At 35.8% G+C, this 16,052-nt stretch overlaps 1 protein-coding gene across 11 annotated transcripts in view; it reads right to left on the bottom strand.

The window, feature by feature from the left end:
• Positions 1 to 16,052, bottom strand: part of DENND1B (DENN domain containing 1B) — a 265,783-nt gene that overhangs the window by 73,945 nt on the left and 175,786 nt on the right. For all 11 annotated transcript variants that reach the window (XM_078078238.1, XM_078078240.1, XM_078078234.1 and 8 more), the window contains one exon: positions 9,067 to 9,168. In XM_078078238.1, the coding sequence (XP_077934364.1) occupies positions 9,067 to 9,168 (102 nt within the window). The remainder of the gene's footprint in view (positions 1 to 9,066; positions 9,169 to 16,052) is intronic.

A 16,052-nucleotide genomic window follows, 5' to 3' on the forward strand; every position in this document is an offset into this window, starting at 1 on the left:
ACTTGGCATTTCCCTCTACTCTCTCTAACCCACCAGCAAGAATTGGCAATTCTACCTCCCAAACATAACCGAACTGTGCTCTGTGAAACCATCTTTTCTGCTACCCTCCTCATCCAAGCCACCATCTCTTCTCTCCTGCACAACTGAAACAGACCCATAACTGGACTCTTGCTACCTCTCTGTCCATTACAACGTAATCTGGGCAATCTTTATAAAACACAAATCAGATCCAGTCATACCCCAGCTAAAGCTTTCCAATAGCATACTACTTCACTTAGAATAAAACGTAACTCTTATGCCTTCAAATTCCATTGAGACTTGTCTCCTTTCTGCTCTTCTAAGCACATCTAATACAACTTTCTTTCTTGCCCGTAATTGATTTAATTCTGATGCTAGGAAATGCCAAGTTCTTTCCCTCCTTTAGGGTTTTTGCAATAGCAATTCCCTCTACTTGAAATGATGTTCCTTCCAAACTAATTCCCTTCTTAGATTTAGCTTAAGTATCACCTTTTCAGTAATGCCTTTTCTGAACCTCTGGTCTAAAATTCGCCATCCAGTCATTATCTCATACCCTCTGAACTTAATCACTTGCTGATATTTTTCTTATCTTTGTTGTTTGTTAACCCATTCCCTTCACTAGAAATAACAACTCCATGAAAGCATGTTACACAGCTCTAAATCTCAAGTGCTTGAAGTAGCATTACCTGACAAAAAAACAAATGCTCAGTACATAACTGTTAAAGTGAATAAACAAATAAAATGTTTTCAAAGTAGTATAGGCACAGAGAAAGGAGTGCAGATTTAGTGAGTGGGAGGAAAATCAGGGGAGGTTTTAGAGAGGTGAAGGAAGACATAACAAAGAGGTCAATTATAGTAACAGACTAAATGCTGTAACTGAGGTATGGACAAAGCTCTAAGGGAACAAAGAGGATGTCAGGGTGAAGGTTGGTGGGGACAGGGCTGACATTTGAGCAAGCTATGGAAGAATGACAGAGAGCAGATTAATACTGGTTTCATGGGACAGCATATATAAAACCTTACTTTGTGAAAGGTGTATTTGAAGGGATATTCAGTGTTTTTGGATATTGCATTAGATTAAGAAACTGTGCAAGGATTTAAAGCCCGGAGAGAGACCAAGCACCTTACAATGTGTGCTACTCTAAGTGGCATGCCAGGATACAAACCCAGGTCTGTTGGATTCCAGAGCATTCCAGAGCCAATGCTTTTAACAATGGGGTAGGCATGCCATTAGGGACACATGATGGTGAGACCAGGAACTCAAAGTCAAAGGATGAATACAGTGTATTTAACTGAAAACTTAATTTTACTTGAAGACGAAGGGAGGAAAAAGGTAATCTAACCAGTAATTTATTTAAAATATTTTCATTTTAAAATAAACACAGCTATACTGTGGTACAGAATGCATGACATGCATGAATGTTTCTGAAAAATACAAATGGCTTCATTAAATGTTGTGCTTTTCAGTGGGCTCTTACAGCCACATTCCCATTCTTTTTAAAAACATGTGTTCTCTTCCACCACGAGGGACACTTGTTGGATGGAAAAGTTTTTCTTAGACACATTTGTATTATCTTATGACAGGTAGGAAAGGGTTTTGGAAGAATAGTAAAAAAGGCTTTTCCAATTTGAATCTGTATCTATACTTGAACTCCTTACTTGTTATACACATTTCTTAATAGAAATCTCAGTTGCCAGCTAAAGGAGGGCCTATATTCATGGAGATCCCATAAGTTTGTAGTTCTAGACTAGGCTCTTGAATCAACACAATGAACACAGTCATGGTCCTTCGCCAGGAAAAGTGTGTAATAAAATGAGCAGAAGAAACTTTACTTCCAGTGGCCTTAATAAAAAATAATATACACAAGAAAATAATTTCCTTTATTGTGTTAGCATAATATGAAATAAAGGTAAGAGTCCTAAAAATAATAGCTTAAATCTTCATAAAGCTGCTAGCTAAAGAAATATGGTGATGTCAGGGTTGTGGATTTAAGAAGCTGTTTCTGGGAATCCTTCCAAATCCATTATCTAAAGAGGAATTTATCCAAATGGAACCTACTATCATCCGTCTAAGCTATGTTTATTTCATAATATCATGGAATGTTAGAGCCGAAAGGTATCTCAAACTTAGTGACCTGTCAGTCTAACTCATCGTACAGATGCAGAAACGGAGGCCTCAAGAGGTTAAGAAGTCCACTGTCAATGAAAACAGCCTGTTATAGGCTGATATAGGAACAATAAACAAGATGTTTTTATATAGTACTTAAATAATTCAAATAATAGTAACTTAAATAATTAAGTTTAAATAACAATGATAAAGCAAACTACCAGAACATTCCCTTCCTTAGAAGGTCCCTCCTTGAGTGCCCCTCTCTCTCCACAGAAAAGACCATAATCCCTTCAGCTTATCCTTTCCTTGCCTGCCTTTATAGTTTTACCACACAAATGTTTCCCTAAATCATGTATTATTTAATTTTTTTTGTTGTTAAACATGACATGGAAGGACTCATCATAGTAATTCTTCAGTGATTTGTTCATTTAATTCATTCATATTTAGTTTTGCTGAAGCTTATTTATTTCCCTGCTGTACAATGTTCTACTGTATGAATATAACCATTTGCTCATTTTAATACTGATGAACGTCTAAGATTACTGCCAGTATTTTACTTTTACGAGCAGTGTTAGTAAATGATTTTTGGTGCACAACTTAAGAGTGGAATTCTAAGAAATTTGCATGTTTAACTTTCAATGCTAGTGCCAAAGTGTTTTCTAAACAATTTGTGCAAATTTACACTCCCATGAACAGTTAAAACTTGGTCCCTTGCTCCATACCTTTGCCAAATTTTGAGATTTTCAGGTTTTTAAAATTCAACCAATCTGGTGAGTATGAGGTGATATTTCATTGTATTTTTTAAATTTTATGTTCTCTGACCACAAATGAGGTTGAGTACTTTGCATACTTTTATTTTTCAGGCTTCTTCATTTGCATATGCTAATTCAAGTCTTTTGCACAATTCTATTGGATGGATAGGCTTCTTACAGACATGTAGGAGTTTCTTTTGTTTTGTTTTGGCTTGGTTTTAATTCTAGATTCTAAATCCCTGGGTGGTTCATATGTATTACAAACATGGTATCTTTTAATAACCAAAAGTTCTTAATTCCAATAAAGTCAAATTTATTTAAGCTTTTCCTTCATGTCTTAAGAAACTTGTCTCTCTCCTAAAAGTAATAAAAATAAGTCAGTTTGGGGTCTTCTTTCTAAATCTTTTTTTTTTTTTTTAGCTAAATTATATGCATTAGGAATTTCAATGGTAATAGGTTAACACCTTTTTCAGAGGGAAATCTTCAGTGTTTCAATATTAAGTATGATGTTTAATGAAAATATCTTTAATCATGCCTTTTTTTAGTTCTTATCATGAATTTTTTGAAAAATTTCTGCATCTGTTGAGATGCTCTAATGATTTTTCTCATATAATCAGCTAATGTAGTGAATTACATTCATAGATTTCCTAATATGCAACTGCCATTTAATTTCTGGAATAAATGCAACCTGCTCATAAAGTAGTACCCTTTTTATATATTGCTAGAATTGGTTGCAAATATTTTGTTTAAATTTTTGCATCTATGATTGTGAGTGAGGCTGGCCTATAATGTTCTTCTCTCATGCTCTTTTAGGATCTGGAACCAAGATGATCTTAGCTGTATGAAACAAATTGAAGAGTATCTCCTTTTTTCCATTATCAAAACAGGAATTTTGAATTTGAATTAGAACCATTTCATTCTTGAATGTGTGGAAGAACTTGCCTATGTTACACAAATCTATATATTTACCATTTATTTTGTTCTTCCTTCTTGCATCTCAGACCTTCTATCTTGGATCTGAGAAAACTTTCTTTCTCCCTGAAGTACTTTCTTAAAGTACTCCCGTAAGGATTTCTTTCTGCTATTGGTGTCGTAGTCAGGGTTCAACCAAGAAGCAGAACCAGTAGGAGATTTGATAGATAGGTAGACACACACACACACACACACACACACACACACACACACACACGAGATTTACTACAAGGAATTGGTTTACATGATTGGGGGCTAGCAAAGCAAGTCTGAAATTCATAGGAGAGGTAACAGGAAGGAAAAATTATGAGCAGGCTGAATCCACAGGCAGAGGCCAAAGCTGTCATCCATGGATAGAATTTCTTCTCTCTCCCAGGGAAACCTCAGTTCTGAGTTTAAGGCCTTCCACCTGACTCAGACAGGCTTACCTAGATTATCTACAGTCAAATGATTAGAAGTTTTAATTATACATGTAAAAACACCTTCACTGAGAGGAGCATTTGATTAAGTAACTGGGGATTTTATCCTAACCAAGTAGACACATCAATAAAGCCAACACAAGGGGCAAACTCAGTTTTTTGGGGGGAAATGTTTTTATATCACTCATAATGAGGATGTCTTTTTTTTAAGATTTTATTTATTTATTTGACAGAGAGAGAGAGAGAGAGATCACAAGTAGGCAGACAGGCAGGCAGAGGGAGAGGGAAAGGGAGAGGGAGAAGCAGGCTCCCGGCTGAGCACTGAGCCCGATGCAGGGCTCCATCCCAGAACGCTGGGATCATGACCTGAGGCAAAGGCACTTAACCAACTGAGCCACCCAGGCGCCCTGAGGATGTCTTTTAGTTGCCATAAGATTCTAGATATTTTTTCTCAGCACACTGAAGATATGGCAGTATCTTCTGGATTGCTGATGTGAAGCCAGCTGTCAGTATACTGCTCCTTTGAAGGTAATCTTTCTTGCCCCTCTTGTTGTTTTTAAAATTTCCCCTTATTATTTAATGCTTTAGAGCTGAATATATGGTGTGGCTATAGATTTCTTTTTATTTATTCAGTTTGGATACGTTGGACTTCTTAAATTTATAAAGTGTTGTATTTTATTGGTTCTGGCATTGTCCTTTCAACTACTACCTCTTCTCCATTTTCTGTCCTCTCCTTTTAGAATTGATTAGATGGCTTTAGACATTTTCAACTCTACCCTACATGTCTATTAACCTCTCTTATATTCTCTATTTCTTCATTTCTCTGCATTATCTCTGGCTAATTTCTTTTTCAGATATATCTTCCAATTTAGCAAATCTCTCTTCAGTTAGATCTGATCTGCTGTTAAACCCATCAATTTCCTTTCATTTCAATTACATGTTTCCTACCAGAATTATATTTGCTACATTCTTAAAATTGGTTCCACTTCTTGAATTTTTTTATATCCTGAACACTTTTAAAGCTTATCTTCTATTTCTTTGAACATCTTAAGCATAGCTATTTTATGTTCTATTTTTGATAATTCCAATAATTAAAGTCTTTGCAAGTCAATTTTTGTCTGCTGTTTCTGCTAATTCTCATTCATGATTTGTTTCCTTGTATGTTTAATAATTTCTAGCAGTGAAATTTTTCTTGGAATTATAGCTGGGAGAATTCTTTGGTGCCTGGATTCCTCAAGAGAAGATGTGTGTTTACCTCTGCCTAGGGCCTGACAATGCTAACAATTTAGGATCACTTTAAACTTGGCTTGAGTTGCGTCAGACCAAATCTGAAATTATTAATTCAGACTTCAAATTCCTGTAACAGGGTGGTGTGTTTACTTCTCAGCAGCACTTTTTCCTCCTCTCCACGCAGTACCAGTGCTTCAGAGGTACAATCACCAGGAGATGAGTTAAGGGAAGGAGCAACCTTATTTCTTGTTTACTTTTACACTAAGTCATCCCAGATTTGTGGGAGTAGGGTCTCCTAATACACTTCTCAACTTGGGAAGTAAGCACTGGGCTTTGTCTCCTGTGTCCCCACCATAAAAAAGTTTTTTAAATACTGCATTTAAAGTTGTTTCAGTACATAAGTTAGCTCTGAATCCTTCCTGCCATATTATCAGAAAAGAAAAAAAAAAAGAAAGAACAGTTTATTTTAACTCTTAACTTAAAATTATACATTGCTCTGCTGGATCTCAATTTTGATGCATAAGCATTGCTGAATAAAGAGAGAACCTGAGGTGTTCTTGACCTATAATGGATCACAAATTCATAATAATGAATAGTAATCATTTTTACCTAATAAATATTTTTATATTCTTTCAGAAAGAGCAATAGTATCTTTGAGGCTTCATCTGCTGATAATTTTTTACTAACTGATTCTTATTTTTGTTTTTCTTCTCCTTTTCCCCCAAGCTTTAACATAGTGTAATTGGTAATCAAAAAACTGCACATAACTAATGTAGATAATGTGGTAAGTTTGGACATATGTATACACTTCTGCTATAATCACCACAATCAAGGTAATAAACATATCCAACACCTCCTTGCCTCCCTTTGTATTTTTGTTTGTGCTAAGAAAACCGACATGAGATATACCCTCTTAACAAGTTTTTTTTTTTATAAAGATTTTATTTATTTATTTGACAGAGAGAGACACAGCGAGAGAGGGAATGGGGGAGTGGGAGAGGGAAAAGCAGGCTTTCCACAGAGCAGGGAGCCCAATGCAGGGCTCGATCCCAGCACCCTGGGATCATGACCTGAGCCGAAGGCAGACGCTTAACGACTGAGCCACCCAGGCGCCCGCCCTCTTAACAAGTTTTAAATACACAATAAGATAATTGTTAACTATAGGCACTACGTTGTATAGTGAATCTCTGGAACTTACTCATCTTTAGAAGTTTGTGAAACTGTTTACATCTTTTAAATTCTTTCAGGTCTATCTTCAAGTATCATTTCTTAAAGGTCATAAAATAATATCAAGTTTGAGAATATGGTCAATTGGTGCATGTAAAACTATCTAAGTTGTCTATATAATGGGTTCTACTTTAACTGACCGTTTTAATATTTTACATTTAGCTTTTTTGACCGAGTTTTATTTTTTTTTTTTTAAAGATTTTTTATTTATTTATTTGAGAGAGAGAGAATGAGAGAGAGCAAGCACATGAGAGGGGGTAGGGTCAGAGGGAGAAGCAGACTCCCTGCCGAGCAGGGAGCCTGATGCGGGACTCGATCCAGGGACTCCAGGATCATGACCCGAGCCGAAGGCAGTCACTTAACCAACTGAGCCACCCAGGCGCCCCCTGAGCCACCCAGGCGCCCCGACCGAGTTTTATTTTTAAAAAATCCTGCATAGATTTGTATTCTATTAATATAATTGCTCTAAAATGAGGCAGACACTAAAATCTAGTAAGCTTCTACAAAGTGTTGTGCACTGTGCTGAGGTATACATGTATTAATTCACATAAACTTTACCACAACCCTGTTAGGTGGTATTTCTATTTTAAAGAAAAACAGATACTTATGAACAAACAGCTATTAAGTGATAAAGCCAAGATTTAACCCAATTCTATCTGATTCCTAAAAAATACAAGCATTTTGTAAGTATATAAATTACTGTGTCTTAATTACATCTAATGAAAAGCCTTTAGTTACATTCTCATGGTCAAAGGTTAAGCAATAAATTAGATATTCTACCTACCCATTCAATTCTTAACCCCCATATAATCTGATCTTCACAATTCAGTTTTGACAATGGGCAGTAGTACTATCTCTCCTTGACAGATAAAAATACGAAAAGGGTACTGCGATTTAACTCAACAAGCATGCACTAGAAGACTAGTAGGACTACACCGTGCTGTATACATCAGCATTTATAAAGACCATCCCATGATCCTCATACAACCTTAGGAAGCAATCAGTCTAATATTGGAGCCCTCCAGGGACAGAGCACCAAAAGTAACCCATTCCATCTTTAGAAATTCACAAAACATCTTGGACCCTGAAACCTATCAAACCTGATTCTGCTTCTTCTAGGTGTTGGATGAATCTAACTCTTTCTTTGAGGTAAACCTTCACATATTAGAAGGCAGTTATAGCCCCCACCCAGAGTATTTTCTAATTATTTTTTAGAAGTTCCTCAGAATATAGATAATAGTATTGGTTTTGTCACCATCAAATTAAATGACTTGTTTAATTTAAAGCTTATCTCAGGGCGCCTGGGTGGCTCAGATGGTTAGGCATCTATCTGCCTTCGGCTCAGGTCATGGTCCCAGAGTCCTGGGATCGAGCCCCGCATCGGGCTCCCTGCTTGGCCGGGAGCCTGCTTCTCCTCCTCCCTCTGCCTCTCCCCTAGCTCATGCTCTCTCTCTCTCTCTCTCTCTGTATCTCTGTGTCTCGAATGAATAATAAAAAAAAAAAAAAATCTTAAAGCTTATCTCAAGTTACATGGTATCTTTTCTCCGAACGGCCCAAAGGATTCTATTAGATTTTCAGCTTCTCAAGGGCATTACTGAATTTTTTATTCATATTTGTATCTGGGCCCTGAGCAGTTTATGGCCCATTGTAGGTCTTCATTAAGTGTTGAATTCACATAAGTAACTTTACATTTAAATTATCATGTGGAATAAGAAAAGAAAGTGTTTAGAACTTAATTTAAATTACATAAACAGAAACTAAGATAAGCCTGAATTAAGAGACTTGCTATGATCACACACTGGAATGAAAGAACTAGTACTTCTAAACATTCTGAATTCTGATGTTAAGATACCTGCTTTTTGAAATGGCATTTACATTTTCTGAGCCCAAAATTAAGATACATAGTATGACTATGAATTTTTTTCTGAATTTTAAATGTATAATTATGACATCTGTTTTTATAAACTGGATTACATTAGGACTGTCCTACAAAAAATAGTTTGCTTAACTATTACCAATCATACCAAACTAACTCCTAGATGTCTTACATGAAACTAATCATGTTGGTTTCATAACTGTATGAATGAATACTCTTCCTCAGACTAGCACTTTCAATGGTGAATTTTTTAATAACAAAGTTACTTTTACATAATTTTCTGGAGTGCCATTCCATAGATAACTATAGAGTTACAAAAGAAAGAAAACTTTCTTGTAATTCTAAAACAGACATTACTCAGGGTTTTGACAAACTTTTGATAAAAGTGATAAAAATGTGTTATGCATTTCTGTTACATTTCTGTAATCTGTTACAGAAGGAAATGTGGAGGTCCATTCTTACCTGCTTGAAAAGTTGGAGGTTAACTGCAGTTTCCAAGAACTGTTTCATCAGACTTGAGCGGTGCTTTACAAAACTCTCCTCACAGAAAGTGATGGGCTCACCCTAGACAGAAATAAAGATTTTTAGGGTGTCAATAGAAAGTCAGAGAGAAACAGTCTCTCTAAAAAGGCACATGGAGGGTCACGGAGGAAGTATAAGACACAGAATCAACTTCAAGGTGCTAAAAGTCTAAAAGGAGTCAAACAGACTCTTAGACAAAATAGCTGGATTTCAGCCTCAGAGAAATATTCCTCTACTGACAAGCTTCTACTAGAGCTTCCTAATCAAGGATCCCTGGGGTCTTAAAACCGCTCACTTTCACTTCCTCAAAGTAAGAATGAATCTCCTAAAAACAAAGGTTTAATATTATTAGATTGAATTATGAGTATTAAAAAGAGTATGCATAGCTGAAAAAAGTCAACAACTGCAGTTTTATCCTAATTAGAAAACATTCTTGCTATAAAAATTGCTGCATTTTTTTGCTATTTATATTTGATCATTAATTTCTTTTTAAATTAATTAAAAGTTCTTACAATAACATTCTCTTCGTCATTTCACATACAATTCTGATATACTTTCTAGAGTAAGTCCCACTTTGTATCTGCCTTAATTTATCCTATTTTTTAAGTAACCATAACTTTGCAAGTGTCTTTTGTTAGCTTATGCTCCATTAGCTTGCTCCTCCTCCAAATTATCAGGAACTTAAATTCTGAATAGAGATTCCACTCATTCCATTTATTCCCATACATGACATCAGACAATTGTCACTAGTGGCTGATCCCTACCACCTGCTACTTCCCTCAGTAGCCTGAATGGTCCTCTTGCCCATTCAATACATGTGAAGATAAGTGATCCAAATGAATATGAGATAATATGATCCAAATGAAAACTGAGATAAGTGACAATGATTCACTCCTTATAATGAATCTTGTAGCCATCTCTATGTTGGCAGTAAAAAGGAAAAAAGCTATCCTTCTAATAGAACTTTGAAAAAATATTAATTTAATTTAATTTTAAGGACAAGTCAATGCCTTGATTACAGGTATCTATAAATAAAATTCTGAAAATTGGCTCCTGCATGAATAAAATGAGACTAATAATCTAACAGTAATTCAACTGTTACCACTGGCTAATGGAAGCTAATGATACTATGGATCTGCACTGTTCAAAACAGTAGCCATTAGTCACATGCTGCAATTTAAATTTAAATTTATTAAAATTAAATAAAACTAAAATTTTAGTTCCTCAATACACTAGCCACATCTGAAATGTTCAATTGCCACAAGTGTTCAGTGGCTACTATTAGATAACACAAATACAGAACATTTCATTTATCAAAAAGTCTTCTTGAACAGCACTGCTACAGAAGAAAATAAAATTCAAACACATTATTAGAGAAGACAACCAATAATCTATTAATTGCTGCCACCTAATACCAGCCACCAGCCAATACCTAATAATAAAACTGCTATTATGCATTTCGATACTGATTATTGCCATTCTTAAGTGCCATAGGATGATTTTAAATTATATATTTTAAAAATCAGATTTATATAAACATATTTTGTATAATCAAAAATCACCATATTTGCCACTATCATAGAATTTACAACTTAGAATCTATTGGGGTGGGGGGTACAACAAACAGGCAATCCTGTTAAAGAGAAAGGTCTATTGTTTTTGCATCCCAGGTATCAGCATCATATCTAGTTACACTGGGAGCCCAAAAATGTTTTATAAGTCAATAAACAAAGTAGCAAGTGATCTAAACTTTGCTCCATATCACTTATTTTCTTTTCAAAAGTAAAAACAAATTTTAAAAATAAATAAAATCATTGTTTTTAATGGCAGTCCCAACTATACCACAATTATTACAAAGTGATCAGTACTACTGATAATTTTAGTTTTTATTTGACAGATTTTTCTCTAACATGTGAGTTGTAGCTTATTAGCATCTATGATTTTTCCAAAAGTTGTCACTAATACTGCGGAACAGTATTAATTCAAATACAAAGGTCTATCTTCAACTGAAACACTTCTCAATTCAAATATAAAGCTCTATCTCCAACTGAAAAGTTTAGACTTTCTATGTTACAATCAAGCATTTCTTTTGACTGGAAGGAGTGGAGGACAAGGGGATGGAGAATTGCAAGGTGAAGGAAAATGGATGAGAGGAAAGTCTACCTGTGCTTTCTTAAGAGTTGGGCATAACTTAGTTTTTAGCCAGTGTGACTTATGCTGGCAGAATCCTGTCCTCATTAATCTTCTAGCAACTGCTTTCAATCTTTCAAGAGAAATAGTAAAGAGAAAGTTCAGATATGCTGTCCATCCAGTTTTGATAACACCAATCGTAGTAAAAGCTTTGAACTTAACCTTCAAATGATTAACACAGCCTGTTTACCTAGAGTCTCTGATAATAACAAAAAAAGACAAAGCCCTGACACATATTAGAATTTTCCCTCAGGGAAAAGAAAAATAAGTCTTGATTAACAATGCTCTAAATTTTTACATATTAATACACAGGAGTCTCATTTATTGTCATGCTGGGGTGTACGCTATCAAACAAATTATAAATGACTCCCCAGTATGAGTTCTTTTAAATCTGAGTCAAGTTGAATAGATGACAAGGAACTCTGCTTAGAATCTTGATTTACTTATGATCTGGTTAAAAATCAGGCTTAGGATTGAGTGGTTTTCAAAAACTTTTCTTGCTCTAAGTAGAGTGACTGTATGTCCAGTGTTGCCCAGTTAATTCCCATTTTACTGAAGTATAAAAGATTTCATTTAGGGGTACTTCACAGAGGAAGTGGCTTCACAGAGGAAACCTGAGCTGGTTTTGAAAACTAATGGAAGCCTTCTGAAACAAACATGGAAAATATAGTCTTGAGAGAGGCAGGTATAGACAAAAAGTGGGCAGTGTGTTTGGGATGGCTTTGCATTAGAGAAAGTGCCAGAAGAAGATAAGAAAAGACTCGGGGTGCCTGGGTGGCTCAGTTGTTAAGCGTCTGCCTTCGGCTCAGGTCATTATCCCAGGGTCCTGGGATGGAGCCCCGCATCAGGCTCCCTGCTCGGCAGGAAGCCTGCTTCTCCCTCTCCCACTCCCCCTGCTTGTGTTCCCTCTCTGGCTGTGTCTCTCTCTGTCAAATAAATAAATAAAATCTTTAAAAAAAAAGAAGATAATAAAAGACTGGTTGAGGCCTAGTGGCTAATGGATATAAATTACAGAAAGTACCAGAGAGAAGAAATAAAAGGTAGGTCAAGCCATATTGGAAAAGGCCTAGGTTATATTCTAAAGTTCTTTTCTTTTTTTTTTTTTTAACCTCATGGGAGGTATTAGTTTTCTTTATTTTTTTTTCATTTATTTGAGAGAGTGAGCAAGAGAGAGAGATTGAGAGAGCGAATGGGGAGAAGGGCAGGGGGAGAAGCAGACTCCCTGCTGAGCAGGGAGCCCAACATGGGACTCGATCCCACGACCCTGAGAGCATGACCTGAGCCAAAGGCAGGCGCTTAACCGACTGAGCCACCCAGGCGCCCTAAAGTTATTTTCTTAAAGACATCAAGAAGCTCACAGAATGTCCACTCAATGAAGTAACAAGATTATATGTTTTAAAAGCAAAGTTAAGGGGCACCTAGGTGGCTCAGTCAGTTAAGCACCTGCCTTCGGTTCAGGTTATGATCTCATGGGTCCTGGGAATCGAGCCCCGCATCAGCATCGGGCTCCCGGCTAAGTGGGGAGTCTGTTTCTCCCTCACCATCTGCCCCTCCCCCCCATTCGTGCTCTCTCTCTCTCAAATTAATAAATAAAATCTTTTAAAAAAAATAAAAGGAACGTTAATAGGCAAGAGGAAATAATGGAAATAGGCAGACCAAGTAATAGTGCAATACAAATCTGGCAAGAAAAGATGAACCGGGCAGTAGAAAGGAAAAGTGATGACTACCATTAGCTAACACTGATAGGGCATTCATTATTATCACTAATAATAACAATAGCTAATATTTACATAATGCTTATTATGGGCCAGGTACTGTTCTAAGCACTTTACATGTATTAATTCACATAAACCTCAAATTTACTGTTGTCTTACTTTATACATGACTAAATTAAAATATGGGGAAGGGTTAAGTAACTTGCTCAAGATTACATAGTATGTAAGTTGTAGAAGCCTGATTCAGACTCAGTCTATGCTTCCAAATTATCCAATTTCTGAGTATGCAAGACTACATGAAATGTTTTATTTATTCCATATCATGTAATCTGTAAAAGTACAATTTTACTGCAAAATCAACAGGACTGTTTAGCAACTGACATACAGCAGTGGTACTCAAAGCATGGTCCAGGGACTCAGACCTTTTCACAGGGTCTGCAACATCAAAACTACTTTTATAACAATGCTAAAACATTATTTGCCCTTTTCACTTTTATTTTCTCATGAGATCCAATGGAAAGAAATTGATTTTTCTAAATTAGATACAGCTGTTTCTAGCACTCTAGTTAAATTCGAACACTTAAAAAGATTAATAGAGCAATGTATTAATTTTATACATACTATAAAAAATATACATTTTCTTTCCCACAATTTAAAGAAAAACACTCTCTATTCTCATGAAACATATTACCAGTAATATAAAAATGAAACCCTTACTATTAGAGTCCCTAGCTCTACCTATCCCATAGTAGTGGTGCAGAATTTTAACATTTTTGCTACAGCAGTTAAGCAAGATTCCTTCTCCGTTAAAAAAAAAAAAAAGAAGAGCAGAAAGAAAGTGCCATAAAAGCAACCATATTCTATCAGAAGCCAAATACACAACAAATATTTCCTTGGCTACAACCATCTCTAAAGTCAAAAGGTCCATACTCAAGCTTGGGTAATGAGATGAATGGATGCCTAAAATGTTTTAGTAACCATAAAACCAAGAGGGGTGAGCAAATGTACTTTTTCAACTTGGATTTTTAAATCGCTAACAAGTTGACAGTTACAAATCTGTTAAATGGAAACTCTAAGGCAAAGATTTAGTGAATGGCCACTTAAATTACGGATGCCGATCCTGTGCTTAAATTGTCTGAGTTTAATCACAAAATATAACATTATTTACCGATAATGTTTAAAGGAATATAATCCAAAAGGACAACTCTTCCAAATTGCCAGAGGCCTAAATTACTAACCAAACTTTATTTTAAAAGGAATTTACTTTTTATCCATTAGCAAGCCTCCCAGCCACCCAGAAAAGCTTGTGATTGAAACAAATGACAGCACCCCAAGTATTCAAAGGACTAGATCTGAGTGTTACTTCTCCGCTCTTAGAGAATCAAGGATATGCCTTTGAAAGTATTAAGCAGTATTTTAACGCAGGCAAATATTTCTTTAGCATTAGCTGTTGGTCAAAAATTGACTTTTTATTTTTAATAGCTTGTGACACAAATGATACACAGAGGTACAACTGATGACCCTTTATTATTAGTTATTTAATACAATCACTTAAAAGTTATTCTCATGTTTATAACAGTGTTTTTCTTTTGAGGAATCAGAGGAGGGTACTTTTAGTTTTGTTAAAGGGATTTTCCTCCCCAAACTTAGTACTTCTAAAATGTCATTTTAATAATAGTTAATATATAAAGCATTGATTATATGCCAGACACTGTTCTAAGTAACTTACATTTATGAACTCATTTTATCCTCTAAATAACCCAAGAAGAATTATTACCTTTTTTAAAGAACACATGAGGAAACTAAAGCACTAAGACATTAATTTGCCCAAACTCATACAACTAGTCAGTCACAGGAGGAGGATCTGAACCCAGGCAGCCTGGTTCTAGACTCTGTTCTTATCACTTTCCTTCAATCCAGTTAGCACATTACTTTGATCTCACATTTTTGAATTCTTAAAAAGTAGCTAACTTGCTGCTGGCTAAAATCCCCCAAAATATCAAAATATCCATTGTTTTATTTAAATCACTTTCCAACAACTTTAAGGAATTGTATATTTCTCTCTGTAATTAAGAGCAGGCACAATTTATTTGTCAATAGTGCTAGTGTGTCATTTAGAAGGTGTAAATGAGGAACTCTGAGAAGACTAACAACATATTTAGAGTTGTCGCTCAGACATTCTAAGCTTAATTTAGAATAGAAGTTCCTCTTTGGCAGCATTTAGCATAGGTATTTAGTATTTGCATTTGAAAATGGACATTCAAATCATCCTGAGGGCTTTCCCTCACAGGCCACATCCGGCTGGCTCTCCAGCAATACTACAGAAAACTGAGGGAGTCGGAAGGTGCAGTATGAGCCCGGGCAGTCACCCCAAGTCGACAAAACCATAAATGGAAATATGTAGCATGAATAACAAATTATTTCCCCAATTCATATACACACCATGGGATGCCTAAGACCATGTGCTCCTTCTGAGAAAAGTCCTAAGACTGCATCATTCGTTCAGTCTTTCCTAAGTGTGTACTGAATGCCTTCCAGGCATCTTCATTTGGAAGAAATGTAAGTTCAGGACATTTATCTCAAGGAGAGTATGATACAGTAACGGTGACCACAGAGAGCAGAAACATGCCACACTGGAACAAGAGCGGGACTGCAGGAGAATAAACACAAATGCAGGCCCCACTATTTACTAGCTGGAGAACCTTAGTGAGGTTATTTGTACTCTGTGAATATCATTTTCCTCATCCTTAAAAAGAAAAGGGTAAATAGCCTATCTAAAGGGGCTATTAGTGCCTGGTACCCAGTGAGTACTTAAAGGTCAATAATTGTTTTAATAGCAACTAATAAATTATGAATTTCAGTAAAAATAATAAAAGAACCATAATAAATAACATACAAAAAAGGGAGAAGAAATGTGTTAAAGAAAGTAAGTATAATCAATTCATAGAAAAAAAGGGTCACTATAAACTACAGCTTCAAGAATCAGGAAGGAACTAGATGGCCACGAAAAGCAAGAAAGAT

This window comes from Halichoerus grypus, chromosome 7 (assembly GCF_964656455.1).
Source record: "Halichoerus grypus chromosome 7, mHalGry1.hap1.1, whole genome shotgun sequence".
In the NCBI taxonomy this organism is placed as follows: domain Eukaryota; kingdom Metazoa; phylum Chordata; class Mammalia; order Carnivora; family Phocidae; genus Halichoerus; species Halichoerus grypus.